Source organism: Panthera leo, chromosome F3 (assembly GCF_018350215.1).
Source record: "Panthera leo isolate Ple1 chromosome F3, P.leo_Ple1_pat1.1, whole genome shotgun sequence".
NCBI lineage: Eukaryota > Metazoa > Chordata > Mammalia > Carnivora > Felidae > Panthera > Panthera leo.
In genome coordinates this window covers 21,300,970-21,320,726 of record NC_056696.1, presented here as the reverse complement: position 1 = coordinate 21,320,726, position 19,757 = coordinate 21,300,970, and the positions used below count along the sequence as shown (strand labels likewise).

The following is a 19,757-nucleotide window of genomic DNA, read 5'->3' as shown; positions in this document are numbered from 1 at the left end:
CTAAGAATTTTAAGCAGGAAAATAACTGATTTGATATGGGCAAGTCCACTCTGGCAGAATGAAAAGGACCACAGAAGAGAGAAATGCAATAAATTCAGACAAGAAATGAGGTCATAAACCAAAACAAATGGCAATGAGGGTAGGTAGGAGAAGATAAATTTTGAAGATAGTCACAAACTTTAAATAGGCAAGAAATATGACTAAGACAAATATTAATTTGATTTTTCTGTCAATTATAACACCTTTTTTATTTAGTTCTCTACCATCTACGATCGGACCATGGTTTCATAAATAATCTATTTCATAAATAAATGAATACTGAAGCTTCTTCCCTTCAACTAATTCAATTACCATGGGGGAATGGGGAGAGAATCATTGTAAAAGATTAATTCTCACTACCTGTACATCACTTCCAAAAGGCATCTGTTTATCCATAAATAACATAACCACCATTAAAAAATGGTTTTGACTAGTTGGGAACTGGAAAATAGGGAGTATTTTTGCTCACAGCTAGACTAGCCTCTGAAAGCCTCCCTCAATGACATTAAAACTACACAGTGGAAGAAAAATATATTAAAAAGCCAATTCTACTCATGTTCCTTCACCTTAAAATTAACTTCACACATATTCAAAAGATTTACTTTATTACCAAAAAATTAAAAAATTAAATGTCAAAAAATCCAGAAGAATGCCCTTAAAGCTAACATGCAATGATTTCTTAAAAATTTTTTAACATTTATTTATTTATTTTTGAGAGAGATAAAGTACGAATGGCGGACAGGCAGAGAGAGGGAGACACAGAATCCACAAGCAGGCTCCAGGCTCTGAGCTGTCAGCACAGAGCCCAACACGGGGGCTCAAACTCACGAACTATGAAATCATGACCTGAGCCGAAGTCAGATGTTTAACTGAGCCACCCAGGTGCCCTTCTAACATGCAATGATTTAAAGTACAGACTTCCAACCATATAACTCAACTCAAGGTTTCTAGGTTTCTAAAACATTGATCATGCAATTTCTGTAAGATCTTCTTAGGTCTACTGATATCACTAACTTGTAACATTAATATCCTTGAAAACTGATCATTAACTGGTAACATCTATTTAACAGACCCAAGGATAAATCCCTTAAAAAAAAAAAACAAACAAACTACTGTACATTTTGTTTTCTCCTAGCACTCTCATCTCCAACAAATAAACCAGGTTTGCAACATTTACCTTTGTGAGCGCTACTTAACCCTTGTGAAGTCTATATTTATTTAATGGGAATACTTAAAATTTATTCCCTGAAATATCAAAAATCTTATTTTAACCAGTTGTGATGAAGAGCTTTCTAAAATTATCACATGCCACCTTATCATATACCACCTTAAAAAAAAAAACCCAACTGTATCCTACATACTTTTTATGTCCAGTAAAAGAGATCATTTATTGTACTATGCTATCAATACCTACAGTAAAACTGAAATGAGAGCAATCAGGACTACACCAAACAACTCCAAGGAGCTGTGCCTTTCGATGGGGCGGTCTCTTCATGGCTTTGTATCAAATCCGCTTCCTCTAACAATCCTATGTTTACACTGCTATGCCAAATCCATTGCCAAGGTTACCCAGAAGGAAAAGACACATAACCAAGCTCGTTAAATAGGTAACTCATTTATTCATTCAATTATATATTCAACTCATTAAGTAAAAACCCAGTGAGTACCCAATATATAAAGGGTAGTACACACATATCCTAAACCCTTCCTTTAGAATCTCAGGAGAAATGTGCGAATGTAGATAATTTCAACATACAGATGACTGTGGGGTGGAGTGAGCTTTTGCAGAGGAAGTCAATATTTGAGCTGAGTCCCAGATGATAAAGAAAAATCATAGTGAACAGGTGCTAGACAGATTATTATAGAGGAAAGAGTGAGCATAAAGACTTATAAAAACTTGGGTTTTTTGGGACTTGAACCTGGGTCAAATGTTTCTCTGGGTGCCATGCTTGCTTTGCTTTATAAAACTGATTTTAATAAGCTTTTTGCCTAAGGGTAGCTTTTTATCTACTTACTTGCTAAGTGACCAACTTTCCAGATGAGTGCTGTCCAACAGAAATATAATGTGAACCACATACGTAACTTTAACTTTTCTAGGAGCCACAACAGGTATAAGTGAGTCCTTGAAATGTGGTATTTTATAATTACAGTGTTATCTCAATTCAGACTAGTCACATTTCCAGTGCTAAACTAGACGATACTGAAATGCAGGTCTACTAGCTCCCATACTGAACAGCATGGCTCTTTTTCAAGTTTATTTGTTTTGAGAGAGACAGAGGAAGAGGGGCAGAAAAAGAGAGAATCTCAGGCAGGCTCTGCTGTTCTTACAAGGAACCCCACAAACCGTGAGATCATGACCTAAGCCAAAATCCAGAGTCAAGACACTTAACCTAATGAGCCACTCAGGTGTCCCATGAATGGTGTAGCTCTAAATGAGGGGTCAGCACATCTTTTTCTGCAATGGGCCAGAGAGCAAGTATTTCAGGCTTTGCGGGCCATATGGTCCATTCACTCCACACACAAACATGGCTGTGTTTGCCAACTCCTGTTCTAGATGGCTAATTTACTGTAAATCTGGCTGACAAAACTGATAGGTATGTACACGACTTTTTGTTAAGTTAACCTAACTATGGCAAATGCTGTTGGCTGCTTCCCCAATAAGGGCATGTGTTTCATTCCCCTTGCCAGACTGATTTAAGACTGGGCATGAGTATCTGTCAGAGCAAGGACAGCATAAAAATGACTCACTCAAGCTAGTTTACTGAGAGGAGTTCAAAGAGGGCCCTTTTATACATGTGCGGGCAGAGTTAAAGAAAAGCAACAAAGGATAGTGTGGAATTCTAGGGCTAGTAACAAATACCAGGGAAGCTATCCTTAGGCTTCAAAGGGCAAAGGAGGGAAATGGTTAAGGAAACCCAAAGAGAATTTCTAAGAGAACTATCAGACAGGAGTGATGGTTACCCAGACGGAGGAAAGTAACTTTAAATAAAGGGAAAACTTTATAACGAAAGTTATAAACACACTCACCTTACTCTCTCTGCCCTTGGATCTGTCAGTTCCCTCCCCATCAGCCGGACCCCAACCCCCATGACCAAACTCTACCAGAAACCATAGGGCATGGGAACCTATGGATACAGTCCAGTAAGGTCAGCCTCCCAGGACACAAAATAGGGTAGAAAAGAGTAGAGAGACAAAAGAAAGATATCCAGCATAACCTGTAATCTAATTATGGCCAATGAGACATAAGAAGTTTGCTGGGGAATTTCTAGTTAAGTTTCATTGCTCTAAAGAGAAACCTAGGGAAATCGTTTCTCTTCTTCTGACAGAGACTGTTTTGTTTTTTTAGTTTGTTTGCTTCACCAGTTTTCTTACCCACCCTGGAGTTACTAATCCTCTGTCATTATTTCCACTCTTCTCTCCTCAATGCCACCAATTTCCTGGACCCACCACGCCATATTCCAAACCCAGATACTGTCTGCTATCTGCTCTCTCCGATTCCAAATGGTCATGCACTACAGAGAGTATTAAGAAAATGGGCCCGCTCTAAACTGATGCTGTCAAGTCCTAACCAGCCCCGCAAAAGAATAATGAAATCTTTTCTTGACCTCTTGATGAATTTAACAGCCCTCACAACCATAGCTCTCAATATTTTCTACCTTCCTCAAGTCCAGCCGTACCAAGCAACCTCCAGTTGATCCCTTGGGTACAAAGTCCTTAAATGTTTTCTCTTTCTTACTTTTCACAATCTTCAACCCTCTTCTCCATTGTTCCCATGTCAGAGGACGGCAAAGGCCATCTCTTTTTCAATAGTAACTCTTCAAACTATTGCCTTGATCATTCCATATCCTTAGAGAGACTGTTCAAATTGCTCTCAACACAGTAAATCATTTATATTGTCCACATTTACATTCAGAGCCAACCTACTCCCTAAAAATTGTTTCTGAAATTATGATATGGATGTCCCCAGTGGTACACAAAATTAAATCTGGGGTTTTACCAACATTCGTCAAGTGTTACATATTTATTTAATATGTGTGTGTGTGCGTGTGTGTGTGTGTGTGTGTGTGTGTGTTTAAGCAGGTTCAACACAGGGCTGAGATCAAGACCTGTGCTGAGATCAAGAGTCAGTTGGTTAACCAACTGAGCCACCCAGGCACCACATTAAACAATATATATTCTTTACAGCCCTGTATGATAAGCAAGATGGTTATTTTATTTTTAAAATAAGATTCAAAGCAATTAAATATCTGGCCCACAGTCACATGGGCTGGCCAGTAAGTAACTAAGCCCGAACGAATACCTGTCTTCTAACCCCTAGCCACGCAACAAGCAGCACAAAAAATAAAATTTAAATTTAAAAAAAAAAAAAAAAAAGAAAAGAAATCAAGGCCTACTTATAGTGACTACATTAAAAGTAGAGTTCTAAGCAATAAGCAATGACTAAACCATTTTTTCAAGTTGTAATTCTTTTAATAAACATTTTCTTTGCCTCCTTGCGGCAAGTGCAGAATTAGCTAACCAACAGGCACTGACTAGCAGGGTTTTATTGCCTAGAGAAATTCAACTCATTTTAAAATCCCAATCATGGGGCTCCTGGCTGATTCAGTCAGAAGAACGTGCCACTCTTGATCTGGGGGTCATGGGTCCAAGCCCCACATGGGGTGTAGAGATTACTCAAATAAATAAAACTTTAAAAATTAAATTAAATTAGGGGCACCTGGGTGGCTCAGTCAGTTAAGCTTATCTGACTCTTGGTTTTTGCTCAGGTCACGATCTCACGGTTTCCTGGGTTTGAGCCCCACATCAGGTTCCATGCTTGGGATTCTCTCTCCCTCTCTATCTGCCCCTCCCCTGCTCACACTGTCTCTCTCTCTCTCTCTCTCTCTCTCAAAAATAAAAAAATAAACAAAAAGTAAATAATTAAAAATTAAATTAAATTAAAAAATAAAATAAAATCCTGATTATTTTCTAAAAAAACTCTCACTGACCATGACTTAGAAGATCTTCATCGCAGCTTCACTTCCTTCTCCACAGAGACAGAAGTAATCTAAGAGTCACTTTAAGTCCATAGGATGGCTGTGGTTAGCATCCTATGGTAACATCCTCACATCCTATGATTGAGAGAATCAATCATTTATCAATCTTAAAAGCAAAAGGGGAGATAAGATAGTATAATCCACCTATCACCTGCTACTGCTCCACTGACCTCAAAAATCTTCTAGAACTACCAATTATTACAGGTCTGTACTAACTTCACAAAAATGGAATATGAACTAGAAATGAGAATCGGTATATATTCATATAGAAAAGGTGATTTAATAATGTTGAAAAACCTGACTAGCCATTTTGGAAAACTACACAGTTAGATCCCTCATTCAAAATAAATTTCAGGCGGATAAAATATTTAAATAAATTATAAAACCTAAAGAGTAATTATTGCAAAAAATTTCTTCTGTTTTCCTTTTTCATCATCTTGGAAAATCCCTAAGCATGACAAGAAATCTTAAAGCAATAAAAGAATATTTGATAATATAAAAACTAAGTATGGCAAGGCACACCATAAGCAAAGTCAAAAAACAAACAGCTAGTTTACAAAATATTCACAGTGGGGCACCTGGGTGGCTCAGTCAATTGAGCATCTGATTTCAGCTCATGATCTCACAGTACATGAGTTTGAGCCCCACATCAGGCTCTGTGCTGACAGCTCAGAGCCTGGAGTCTGCTTCAGATTCTGCGTCTCCCTCTTTCTCTGCCCCTCCTCCTCTCACGTGTGCGCTCTCTCAAAAATGAACAAACATTAAAATTTTTTTTTTTTTAATATTCACACTGCATTCAAAGGATCAATTTCCACTCATTGAACGTGGCATTAGCTCTCCAGGTAGCTGTCTTCTTTACAAGCCAGGCCGGGCCCACATTGAAGCAACTATGTCTAAGGGACCTGCAGTTGGCACTGATCTTGGCACCACCTACTCCTGTGTGGGTGTCTTCCAGCACAGGAAAGTGGAAATAATTGCCAACAATCAGGGAAACCAAACCACCCCAAGTTATGTCACCTTTACTGACACGGAACGATTGATTGGTGATGCTGCAATGAACCCCACCAACACAGTTTTTGATGCCAAACGCCTGACTGGACGTAGATTTGATGATGCTGCTGTCCAATCTGATATGAAGCATTGGCCCTTCATAGCGGTGAATGATGCTGGCAGGCCCAAGGTCCAAGTAGAATACAAGGGAGAGACCAAAAGTTTCTATCCAGAGGAGGTGTCTTCTATGGTTTTGACAAAGATGAAGGAAATCGCAGAGGCTTACCTTGGGAGGACTGTTACCAATGCTGTAGTCACAGTACCTGCCTATTCTAACGATTCTCAGTGTCAGGCTACCAAAGATGCTGGAACTACTGCTGGTCTTAATGTACTTTGAATCATCACTGAGCCCACTGCTGCTACTTTGCTTATGGCTTAGACAAAAAGGTTGGAGCCGAAAGGAATGTGCTGATCTTTGACTTGGGAGGTGGCACTTCTGATGTGTCAATCCTCACTACCGAAGATGGGATCTTTGAGGTCAAATCTACTGCTAAAGACACCTACTTAGGTGGAGAAAACTTTGACACCCGAATGGTAAACCATTTTATTGCAGCATTCAAGCGCAAACCTAAGAAGGACCTCAGCGAGAACCACAGGGCGGTCTGTCACCTCCATACTGCTTGGGAGCGCAACAAGCGCACGCCTCCTTCCAGCACCCAGGCCAGTATTGAGATTGATTCTCTATATGAAGGAATCGACTTCTATACCTCTATTACTCATGCCCGGTTTGAAGAATTAAATGCTGAACTGTTCCGTGGCACCCTGGACCCTGTAGAGAAAGCCCTTCGGGATGCCAAGCTAGACAAGTCTCAGGTCCACACTATTGTCTTGGTGGGTGGTTCTACACATATCCCCAAGGTTCAGAAACTTCTACAAGACATTTCCAGCGGGAAGGAACTGAATAAGAGCATCAACCCTGATGAGGCTGTCACTTATGGTGCAGCTGTCCAGGCAGCCATCCTTTCTGGAGACAAATATGAAAATGTTCAAGGTTTGCTGCTGTTGGATGTCACTCGTCTTTCTCTTGGCATTGAAACCGCTGGTGGAGTCACGCCTGCTCTCATCAAGAGCACTACTACCATTCCTACCAAACAGACCCAAACCTTCACTACCTACTCTGACAACCAGCCTGGTGTGCTCACTTGGGTTTATGAAGGTGAGCATGCCATGACCAAGAATAACAACCTACTTGGCAAGTTTGAACTCACAGGCATATGTCCTGCCCCCCATGGCGTTCCTCAGATTGAGGTCACCTTTGATATTGATACTAATGGCATTCTCAATGTCTGCGCTGTGGATAAGAGTACAGAAAAAGAGATCAAGATCACCATCACCAACGACAAAGGTCGCCTGAGCAAGGAAGACATTGAGCGCACGGTCCAGGAAGCTGAGAAGTACAAAGCTGAGGATGAGAAGTGGCAAGACAAGGTGTCCTCCAAGAATTCCCTTGAATCTTACGCATTCAACATGAAAGCAACTGCTGAAGATGAAAAGCTTCAGGGTAAAATCAACAACGAGGACAAACAGAAGATTCTGGACAAATGTAATGAAATCATCAACTGGCTGGATAAGAACCAGACCGCAGAAAAAGAAGAATTTGAACATCAGCAGAAAGAGCTGGAGAAGGTCTGCCATCCCATCATTACAAAGCTGTACCAGAGTGCAGGAGGCACGCCTGAAGGCTTCCCTGGCGGTGGAGCTCCTCCCTCTGGTGGTGCCTCCTCTGGGCCCACCACTGAAGAGGTTGATTAAGCCAACCCGAGAATAGGTCTAGCACTGTTCCACACAAAACATCTGAAGGACCCGAATCGGTAGCAAATTCCATGGCAGTTTTAAAGTTGAGCTGCTGCAGTTAATCAACTGAGGATTCTCGATACTTGAATATGGAATATGTGCACAAGGAAAGGAAATACAACACTGCACTTTATAAGCGCTGTATTGTTAAGTGGAAAACGCAATGTCTTAAATAAAACTGTGTTTAAAATTGGCACCAAAAAAAAAAAAAAAAAGATTTCCTTAATACAGAAAGAATTCTTTAAAAGAAGAAAAATATAGCCACTAGGTAGGCAACAACAAATGGGCAGAGAATATGAATAGGGTTTTTAAGGAAAAAATAAAAAGTCAACAAATGTATGAAAAAAGCTCCCTACCTCACTTATAATTTATGAGAACAAATTCACGCTTATCCCATTTTTCACCCATCAAACTAGCAAAATTTATTTTTTTAAAATATAAGTTATTGTCAAATTGGTTTCCATACAGCACCCAGTGAACATCCCAACAAGCAAACTAGCAAAATTTAAAAGATTGGTAAGACATACTGGTAACTGTATGGGGAAACAACGTATGTGGGAGTGTAAACTGATGTAACATTTTTAAAAGAAAACTCAGTAATATCTAAATTTTGAATAAAAAACTCTTTGATCTAGTAATTTCACCTTTAAATATCCTATAAGCATACTAGCACAAGTAAGCAATGACACTGTTTTAAGAATGCTCTCTGCAGCACTGTTTACAATACTGAAATGCTGGATACAACCTAAATGCCAGTCAATAAAGGGTAAGTTAAATAAATTACCAAGCATTTGTACAACAGAAACACTCACATAAATACTTTTAGAAGTATTTATTACACTTAAATAAAAGTATTACATATTCTGAATAAAAAAACATCTAATATTTACTAACTTTAGAAAAGGCAAATTACAGGAGAGATCCCAAATGTGATCCTACATGTAGGGAAACGAAAATGATTACCTAGGGGAAAGAGAGTTATTACTTTATAACCATCTCCAGTGTTTGATTTTTTCCCATGAGAACACACTATAAATTTAAATATTTATAAGCATATTCCAGCAATTTGTTTTTTAATGAAACCAGACTATCTTGTACTTAAATTTTTTTTAATGTTTATTTATTTTTGAAAGAGCACCTGAACAGGGGAGGGACAGAGAGAGAAGGAAACACAGAATCCAAATCAGGCTCCAGGCTCTGAGCTGTCAGCACAGAGCCTGACGGAGGGCTTGAACTCATGAACCAGGAGATCATGACTTGAGCTGAAGTCGGACACTTAACCGACTGAGCCACCCAGGTGCCCCTAGACTATCTTATATTTCTAATGAAAGACTAATAGCCCCAAATTATTTAGCATGAGAACAGAAGATTGAGATTTTCAAGGTGTATTATGGGTGATCTACAAAAGCAATAAATGGACATACCAATCACAACTGGTCTATAATTTTTTTAAAGCTATAAACGGGTTTCTTTTTTTTTTTTTTAATGTTTATTTATTTTTGAGATACAGCGAACAGGGGAGGGGCAGAGAGAGGGAGACAGAGGATCTGAAGCCAGTTCCATGCTGACAGCAGTGAGCCCAATGCCAGGCTCAACCTCACAAACCATCAGATCATGACCTGAACTAAAATCAGACGTTTATTTTTATTTTTATTTTTTTATTCATAATTCACTTTTTTAAATTTTTTTTCAATATATGAAATGTATCGTCAAATTGGTTTCCATACAACACCCAGTGCTCATCCCAAAAGGTGCCTTCCTCAATACCCATCACCCACCCTCCCCTCCCTTCCACCCCCCATCAACCCTCAGCTTGTTCTCAGTTTTTAAGGGTCTCTTATGCTTTGGCTCTCTTCCACTCTAACCTCTTTTTTTTTTTTTTTCTACCCCTCCCCCATGGGTTTCTGTTAAGTTTCTCAGGATCCACATAAGAGTGAAAACATACGGTATCTGTCTTTCTCTGTATGGCTTATTTCACTTAGCATCACACTCTCCAGTTCCATCCACGTTGCTACAAAGGGCCATATTTCATTCTCTCTCATTGCCACGTAGTACTCCATTGTGTATATAAACCACAATTTCTTTATCCATTCATCAGTTGATGGACATTAGGCTCTTTCCATACTTTGGCTATTGTTGAGAGTGCCGCTATAAACATTGGGGTACAAGTGCCCCTATGCATCAGTACTCCTGTATCCCTTGGGTAAATTCCTAGCAGTGCTATTGCTGGGTCATAGGGTAGGTCTATTTTTAATTTTCTGAGGAACCTCCACACTGTTTTCCAGAGTGGCTGCACCAGTTTGCATTCCCACCAACAGTGCAAGAGGGTTCCCGTTTCTCCACATCCTCTCCAGCATCTATAGTCTCCTGATTTGTTCATTTTGGCCACTCTGACTGGCTAGAGGTGATATCTGAGTGTAGTTTTGTAAAATCAGACGTTTAACCAACTGAGCCACCTGGCGCCTCTATAGTTATAAACAGGCTTCTATTCTATAATCAAAATAACCTAAAAACTGATTACTCAGCTAGAGTTAACTTTGGTTTATTTTTCTTTTATCACCACACCTGTTATCAATTGTGTGGGTGGACTGCCACACCCAGTAAGAGAATTAGCCTGTTTATCATTAAATTTTCACAACTCCATATGACCTTATTTTAAAATCAGTAGATACTTTCTGGTAAAAAAAAAAAAAAAACAAAAAAAACAAAAAAAAAAACAAGATTTCATCCAGATTACAATTCTCAGTTTATATATTACATCACAGGGAATTACCAAGTTTCCTTAGTATCTGGGACCGAAGAGTCCACAGCATCAATGAGAAGATAAAATACCTTAACAAACCTAGTACTATTTGCTCTCCTTGGTTTTGCAGTAAGGGGAAATCTAAGTACTGACAGGCTAGAAATCATCCACATAGGTAGTCAGTCAATGACTACACAGCAAGACTTCAAGCCACATTTTCTTACTTCCTCCTGCCTTTCCATTTGGCTTCCTATCCATGAAAACAAACCACAAATCCATCTATACTACCTCCCCACCTTGCCCGACCAATCCAAACACCAGGCACCTAACACTGTACAGTCTTCAACCCCATGCCTTTGCAAACTCACACCTTTCTTCTGGCTTGAAAGCCCTCCTCCAGTCTCTTCTTCAAAGACCAAACTCAAATTCTACTTCTGTGAGACACTTCCCTCCATTCTAAACCAAGCCTCGTCCCCAACTCCGTCAGTCTCCTACACCACTTAGTTACTACTAATTTACTTATTATTTACAACACAGGACTGTTTTCTGTTTTAGTATCTTATTCACCCAAACTCCCCTAATTAGCAAACCTGGTATAATGCCTTATTTATAGATCAAAGGTACTTTGAAATCAAAACTAACATTTGATTAACCTGTTGACTAAAAGGCAGTAAACCAGACTTTAATCTGAGATGTATGTTACATAGGAGGGAATAATCAAATGACTGCTGGGGCCACTGGCTGGCTCAGTGGGAAGAGCATGCGACTCTTGATCTCGGGGCTATGAGTTCAAGCCCCATGTTGGATTAGAGGCTACTAAAAATTTTAATTAAAAAAATAAAAATAAATAAATAACTGCTAAGAGCAATTCTTATTCTAAGAACCTAGAATTTCAAGACTGAAACTTTTAATAATATTATTAAAACAATCTATACACCAGAATGTTCTTCATAGAACAAAGATTTGAAAACGCAAGCTCTTCCCACAAACTTTTCAACTTTACACATCTCTAGCAACCACAGCCTAAAAAACCTGTTGATTGTAGGGGCACCTGGGTGGCTCAGTCGGTTAAGCGTCCGACTTTGGCTCAGGTCATGATCTCTCAGCCTGTGAGTTCAAGCCCCCCGTGTCGGGTTCTGTGCTGACAGTTCAGAGGCTGGAGCCCGCTTCAGATTCTGTGTCTCCTTCTCTCTCTGCCCCTCCCCCTCTCACACTCTGTCTCTCTCTCTCTCTCTCTCTCCTTCAAAACTAAACATTAAAAAAAATTAACAAAACTGTTGACTGTATATTTTCCCCATCAGTACACTGTTACAATTTGCAATTCTATTCCAGTTTCAGGGTGGGCAACATATAGAGGTAGAACCAGGAAGACTACCTCATTAGAAGCAAAAGACAATTATTGACCGCCTTTTCTTTCAAAATAGTCAAGTCATACTTCATATCCTGTTATTTAAAAATTTATGTACTATCATACCTAGGCAAAACTGTAATTCAAATGATGTTTAGCAATTCTTCTCAAACACAAATTTGCCTCAAATACATTATAATTCAGAAAAGAATAATCATTAACAATATTTTGTTTGCCCTCTTAGAATCTGAAACCTTTTCAGGACTATGTTTAGCATGATTTTCTTTTTTTAAGTTAAAAAGCTGTCAGAAAGTCTCAGCTAGTATTTTCCATTTCTTTTGCCTAATCTTCATGTAATGAATTAAGGCTTTCAAACTTACTCCTTTGACCTTAAAAGCTATTTAAAAAAGTACTAATTAAGATTCAATAAACTTATTGCTGATGGCAATTGTTATGTCTCATCAAAGCATTTTTCAAGTGGAATTTTTCATCTCTCAAAATCCATATAATTTATTCCAAAGTTCGTATCATCTATGACTGAAAAAAGTTGCTAACAGGCACTCACAGATTGCTACTAGGAGTACATTATTTTCAGGGAACAATTTTGCAATACCTACCACACGAACCTCAGAAAAATGTATTCCTTTGACCTGAAACAATTTCTAGGAACGCACCCAAGGAAAAATCGCACACACTTGAGCTTTTGCTTATCTGCACTTTCTAAAGTAAACATGTTTTGCTTTTATCTTAACAGCAACAACAAAATGTGCTCTCAACCTACTCAGTTGATCAAAACTCTGTGTGGACTGGCCAGTTTTATGATTAGATACATCTACTGGACAAAGGGGAATGATTACAGAATAACAATATTTAAAACTTTTTTTCATATATTTTTGCCAAAGGATTCTCAAAACTTGTTACGACAGGCATGCTCTCCAATGTTCAGACATATATCAAAAATACTGAAACTGAGAACTAAAATATATCCACTGAGCTCTTATTTGTAAAACACTTAAAACAGTGCCTGGCACGTGATGAAACCAATGTTAGTGGCTCGTAGTAGATTAATTAGTTATAAAAGGGAACAAAACAGCAAAATCAAAGGTAGTGAAGAATAAGCACTATCTGTCAATTAGAAGAAAGGTAGAGAACTTCCTCAACCTGATTTCAAGAAGCCCACAGCTATCATAATTAATGGAAAGACTGAAAGCTTACTCCCTAACATCAGAACGAGGACAAGTTTGTTCACTCTTGCCAATTCTTTTTATTCACTACTGTACTGGAGTTCTAGCAAGTACAATTAGGCAACAAAATGAAAAGGTATGCAGACTGGAAATAAAGAAGTAAAACTAACTCTTGGCAGATAGCATCATCTTGTACATTCAAAAATACTACAAAAACCACGCAGGCAAAAACTATTAGAGCCAATAAAGGAATTCAGCAAGGCTGCAGGATGCAGCATCAATATACAAAACCAGCTACATTTGTCTACAGCAGCAACACTCAGAAAATGAATTCCATTTACTTCCAGAAAACAAAAACAAAAACAACTCCATTTACAACAGCATCAAAAAGAACAATATACTTAGGAATAAACGTAACAAAAAAGTGCAAAACTTCTACTCTGAAAAATATAAAACACTGTTGAAAGAAATTAAAGACAATCTAAATAAACGAAAAGACATCTAGTAGTCAAATTCACAAAAACAGAAAAGAGAGAATGGTGGCAGGAACTGAGGGAAATGAGGAGTTCTTTAATGGATATAGTTTCAGTTTTACAAGATGAAGAACTTTTGGAGATCTGTTGCACAACAATGTGAATATACTGAATGCTACCAAACTATGCACTTAAAAATGATTAAAATGATAAATATTGTTAGATATATTCTTACCACAATTAGAAATTTAAAATGTAATAAATAATTCTTTTTTGTTAATTTGTTTTAATGTTTGTTTATTTTTGAGACAGAGAGAGACAGAACACGAACAGGGGAGGGTCAGAGATAGGGAGACACAGAATCCAACGCAGGCTCCAGGCTCTGAGCTGTCAGCACAGAGCCTGACGTGGGGCTTAAACTCTCAGACCGTGAGATCATGACCTGAGCTGAAGTCAGCCGCTCAACTGACTGAGCCACCCAAGTGCCCCTAGAACCCAGAATTTTAAACCTTAATGAACTGACAATAGAGAATACTGAAGACATATAGAAATTAGAGTCATTTAAAAGCTTTTTACAAATTGGGACATAAAGAGAAAATTTTATCTGGTGACAGAATGTTGCAATAAAAAGTGATTTTTCTGTCTCTAAGACAGACAACATGCATTATCCGAAATTCTGAAATCACAGAAGGGGAACATTTCTACTCCATGTTGGCTCATCCCTGTGTACAAATTTCACATTTTATATCACACTAAAACTAGCCATGTGTAATAGAGATATTTCATAAATGGCTAATTAAGAGCCTAACAATCAATAAATGTCATTATGCAAACTTAAGCAGCAACATTTATATTCCTGGTGAGATCCACTTGCTGTATTTACAATTAAATTTAAGGAGGAAAAAGCAAAACAACGTTCTTTTATGAAAGAAGTCTCACAATGCCCAAGACAACTGTCTCAGAAAGTTCCATCCCTATCTGTTAACCAAACAAGGCTCAAATTTCATATCCTTATTGAAGTCAAACCCATACAAACGTCACTGTGAAACTAAATACGCTGATGCAACAGATGACATCAGCTGGAGTTGTGTTTACAGGTCTATCCATCTAAAGCATAAGCCTTGACCTTAACAACAAGCCCAGCATCATACTCTTTGTATTTGTGTGTTAAGCAAACTTGGATAGAAGAAGTAAAAGAGCTCCCTAATCTCTCTCTCCCCCAAGCGTTATAGCCCTGTGCTGAATCAGGTTAGGTACTCTGCTAGTTACTCTATGCTCATTACATCTGTTAAGAGTAATGAGTAGCACTTATTTGCAGTAATCTAATTATGCAACTGGGGGAGGAGTTCTCATTCACTTAATGTGGAGCTCCATGAGGGAAAACACATGTACTGATCACTGCTGCAGGCCCAGCACCTCACCAGGCACCACTAATTACTGATGGGTTGGGGCTGAAGGAATGAATAAATGGATGAATGGTGTCTAAAACACGGTAGATGCCCAAAAAATGTTCACTGAAGTAATTAACAAGGGCTTATTTTCTAATTTTTTGTTCCCAGATATAGAAAACTCCATGTAATATAAATCCTAAATTAGACACACCAAACTCCACCTGTATCAATAAGGCTCACCTGTATGACATATGAAGCAATTTGCACACCAGCGTCACCAGTACAGGTGGCTGTGACTGGCACTTAAATCAAGCGTTCCTTTCTACTCTCTTTATCAATTTATTTTTCACTTGTGTACCTTCACACTGCCTACCAGCACACCCACTTATAAAGAGAGCTAAAAAGACCGCAATCCCAGGGTGCCCAGGGGGCTCAGTAGGAACAGCATGTGACTCTTGATCTCAAGGTTGTGGGTTCAAGCCCTGTGTTGGGTGTAGAGGTTACTAAAAATGGTAAAAACTTAAAGACGGGGGGGGGGGGGGGGGGGGGGCGGCAATCCCTATTCTAAAACGCTGAATTTGTTCTTATTTCATTAAATCACCTCAAAAAAATTAAAAGCCTGTCTCAAAGCTGCTGTAGCTCTTGATCTCCAGATCAGGTTTGCTTCTTTTTCTTTAGAGCAGCGACTAATGAACCCACTGCCATGGGCAAAGAGAAGACCCTCATCAAGATCATCGGCGTGGGCCATGTGGACTCCAGCAAGCCCACCAATGCCACGCATCTCATCTACAAGCGGGGGCGGGGGGCACTAACAGGAGAACCATCAAGAAGTGGAGGCAGCAGATAAGCAAGGGCTCCTTCAAATATGCCCAGGTGCTACACAAGCCTAAGGTGGAGGGAGAGTATGGCATCACCACTCCCATCCCTATGGAAGTCTGATACATCACCATCATCAATGTCCCAGGCCATAGGGACTTCATCAAGAATGTGATCACTGGACATCTGAAGCCAATGCGCCGTGTTCATCATGGCAGTGTCCTGCAGGAGTTTGAAGTGGGCATCTCCAAGAAGGGCAGACCTTCGAGCTCATGCTGTGGCCTACATGCTGGGCCTGAAGCAGCCCGTGGCTCGGGATGGCCACTAATAAGAGGGACTCCACGAGGCCTACCTAGAGCACTGTGCGCTTCCAGGTCACTTTAGAAGTGAGCACCTACCTCAAGAAGATCAGCTACAATCCGGCCGCATGGCCTTTGTGCCCATCTCGGGCTGGCACAGCGACAACATGCCCTGGCTGGAAGGCCAGTAGGACAGATGAGAACACCACCCGGTGACAGCTAGAAGTCTCCGGATTCTACCCTCCCACCCACTAACCCAGTCAATAAGTCCTAAGGCTGCCTCTGCGAGACATGTACAAGATTAGAGGCACTGCAGGCACCTGGGGGGCTCAGTCAGTTAAGGGTCTGACTCTTCATTTCAGCTCAGGTAATGATCTCACGGTTCATGGGTTCAAGTCCCACATCAGGCTCCACACTGACAGCATGGAGCCTGCTTGGGATTCTCTCTCCCTCTCTCTGCCTCTCCCTAACTGGCTCATGTGTACTCTCTCATATTAAATAAATAAACTTAAAAAAAAAAAAGAAAGAAAGAAAGAAAAAGATCAGGCATTGTGCCAAGGGGCCAGTGGAGACTGGCTTCCTGAAATCTGGGACAGTGGTCACCCTCGTCTCCACCAACCCTCACCAGAGGTCTGTGGAGAAGCACCACGAGGCCTGTCTAAGGCCCTGCCTGGTAACAACGTGGGTTTCAACATGAAGAATGTGTCTGTGAAAGACATTCCTCATAGAAAAGTAGGTGGAGACAGCAGGAACGACTCCCCCCATGGAAGGTGGCAATGTTGTGGCACAGGTGATTGTCTTAAACCACCCTAGGCAGATCCGTGCTGGCCAAACCCCGGTGCTGGACAGCCATACAGCTCACATCTCCTGAACTGAGGGAAAAGACTGATCAACACTTGGGCAAGAAGACAGAAGACAACTGAAAGCCCTGAAGCCTGGTGACGCAGCCACTGTGCAAACAGTCCCCAGCAAGGCCTTGAGTGTGGAGACCTTCTCTGAGTACCTGCCACTAGGCCATTAGGGACATGAGACAAATAGTGGCCCTTGAAGTTATCAAGGCAATAGATAAGAAGTCATCCCCTGCCAGCAAGGTCCCGGAATCAATGGTAATGAAGAATGTCCTCTTCAGTGTCCTAAGCAATCTTCACTATAAAAATTACTTAACAAGACTCTTAAAAACTGAGAACTGAGGGTTGATGGGGGGTGGGAGGGAGGGGAGGGTGGGTGATGGGTATTGAGGAGGGCACCTTTTGGGATGAGCACTGGGTGTTGTATGGAAACCAATTTGACAATAAACTTCATATATTGAAAAAAAAAAAACAGTGTATAAAGGACTGATACGACTCAACATCCAAAAAACAAATAATCTGATTGAAAAATGGGCAGAAGACCTGAATAGACATTAATCCAAAGAGGACATACAAATGGCCAACAAACATATGAAAAAATGGTCACAATCAATAATCATCAGGAAAATGCAAATCAAAATCACAATGAGATATCATCTTATACCTATCAGAATGGCTAAAATTAAGCAGATAAGAAATGACAAGTATTGGTAAGGAAGCAAAAAAAAAAAGGAACCCTCATGTGCTGTTGGTGGGAATGTAAATTGGTACAACCACTGGGGAAAACAGTATGGAATTTCCTCAAAACAGTAAAAACAGAACTACCATATGATCCAATAATTCCACTACTAAGTATTTACCCAAAGAAAATAAAAACACCAATTCAAGAAGATATACACACCCCTATGTTTATTGCAGCATTATTTACAATAGCCAAGATATAAAATCAACCTAAGTGTCCATGATGGACAGACAAGAAAGGTGTAATACATATCTATAATGGAATATTATACAGCCATAAAAAGACACACTGTGACAACATGGACGGACCCAGAAGGTATTATGTTAAGTGAAATAAGTCAGACAGAGAAAGACAAATACACATGATGTCACTCATGTGGAATCCCTAAAAAAATGAATAAACAGCAGAATCAGAAAAAAAATAAAATAAAATAAAAAAATAAAAATTACTTAACAGTCTATGTATTTACTGAGGAAGATTAATAAAACTTAAGTAGCCAGGAAAAAAACAAAACAAAACAAAAGTAAAGACCTTACCATTACTAGATATCCCTAGGGACTCTTCTGAAGGCTTTCTCTCATCTTCCTTTTCTTCAAAATTTTCCCCGGACCTTGACGGCCGTTTTCTGAGAGATGTCGTCTCTTCACCCACCATTGTAATGTCTAGGAAGACATGAAAAGCTTTTGTAGGGGAGGAAAACTTCCTTTCTTCCCTTCCAGGTTTCTGGGGTGGTCTGATAATTAAATTGACATAAGACAGATTAACAGGAAAAAAACAAATTTAAATCTGTATGTACAGGAGCCCATAAAAATTGGGGACAAAAGAAGTGAACAAAGCAGGCAACCCTGTACCTTTTTAGACAAAGAAACAATGTGTGAAGAACTGACAAGACAAAAGGGCTTGGACTTGAGGTAGTAAATTAGTGAAGTAACAAGGTTTGTTAAACAGCCTTCTCAGTTTGATCAAAAAGAAAAAGGAAAGGACCCAAATAAAATCAAGAATGAAAGAGGAGAGATCACAACACAGCAGAAATAAAAACAATAAGAGAATATTATGAGCAATTATATGCCAATAAAATGGGCAATATGGAAGAAATGGACAAATTTCTAGAAACATATACACTACCAAAACTGAAACAGGAAGAAATAGAAAATTTGAACAGACCCATAACCAGTAAGGAAATTGAGTTAGTAATCAAAAATCTCCCAAAAAACAAGAGTCTAGGACCAGGTGGCTTTCCAGGGGAATTCTACCAAACATTTAAGGAAGAGTTAACATCTATTCTCTTGAAACTGTTCCAAAAAATAGAAAAGGAAGGAAAACTTCCAAACTCTTTCTATGAAGCCAGCATTACCTTCATTCCAAAACGAGACAGAGACCCCACTAAAAAGGAGAACTATAGACCAATTTCCATGATGAATGTGGATGCAAAAATCCTCAACAAGATATTAGCCAACCAGCTCCAACAATTATTCACCACGACCAAGTGGGATTTATACCTGGGATGCAGGGATGGTTCAGTATCTGCAAAACAACGTGATTCATCACATCAATTAAACAAAGGACAAGAACCATATGATCCTCTCAATAGATGCAGAGAAAGCATGTGACAAAATACAGCATCCTTTCTTGATAAAACCCCTCAAGAAAGTAGGGATAGAAGGATCATACCTCGAGATTACAAAAGCCATATTTGAACGACTCAAAGCTAATATCATCCTCAATGGGGAAAAACTGGGAGCTTTCCCCCTAAGGGCAGGAACAAGACAGGGATGTCCACCCTCACCACTGTTATTCAACATAGTATTGGAAGTCTTAGCCTCTGCAATCAGACAACACAAAGAAATAAAAGGCATCCAAATCGGCCAGGAGGAGGTCAAACTTTCACTCCTCACAGATGACATGATACTCTACGTGGAAAACCCTAAAGATTCCACCAAAAATTTGCTAGAATTGATTCATGAATTCAGCAAAGTTGCAGGATATAAAATCAA

The 19,757-nt window shown here is 39.5% G+C and overlaps 2 protein-coding genes across 2 annotated transcripts in view; one reads left to right on the top strand and one right to left on the bottom strand.

Moving 5' to 3' along the window:
* The window catches only part of SOAT1 (sterol O-acyltransferase 1), an 80,248-nt gene that overhangs the window by 47,174 nt on the left and 13,317 nt on the right, over positions 1-19,757 (bottom strand). The window contains exon 3 of the mRNA XM_042924887.1: positions 18,300-18,425. Coding sequence (XP_042780821.1) covers positions 18,300-18,417 — 118 coding nt within the window. The 5' untranslated portion in view covers positions 18,418-18,425. The remainder of the gene's footprint in view (positions 1-18,299; positions 18,426-19,757) is intronic.
* LOC122211609 (heat shock cognate 71 kDa protein-like) lies at positions 5,866-8,032 on the top strand. The gene is given in 2 exon segments (XM_042924886.1): positions 5,866-6,484; positions 6,487-8,032. Coding segments are annotated over 2 exon segments (1,911 nt in total). The 5' UTR covers positions 5,866-5,964; the 3' UTR covers positions 7,878-8,032.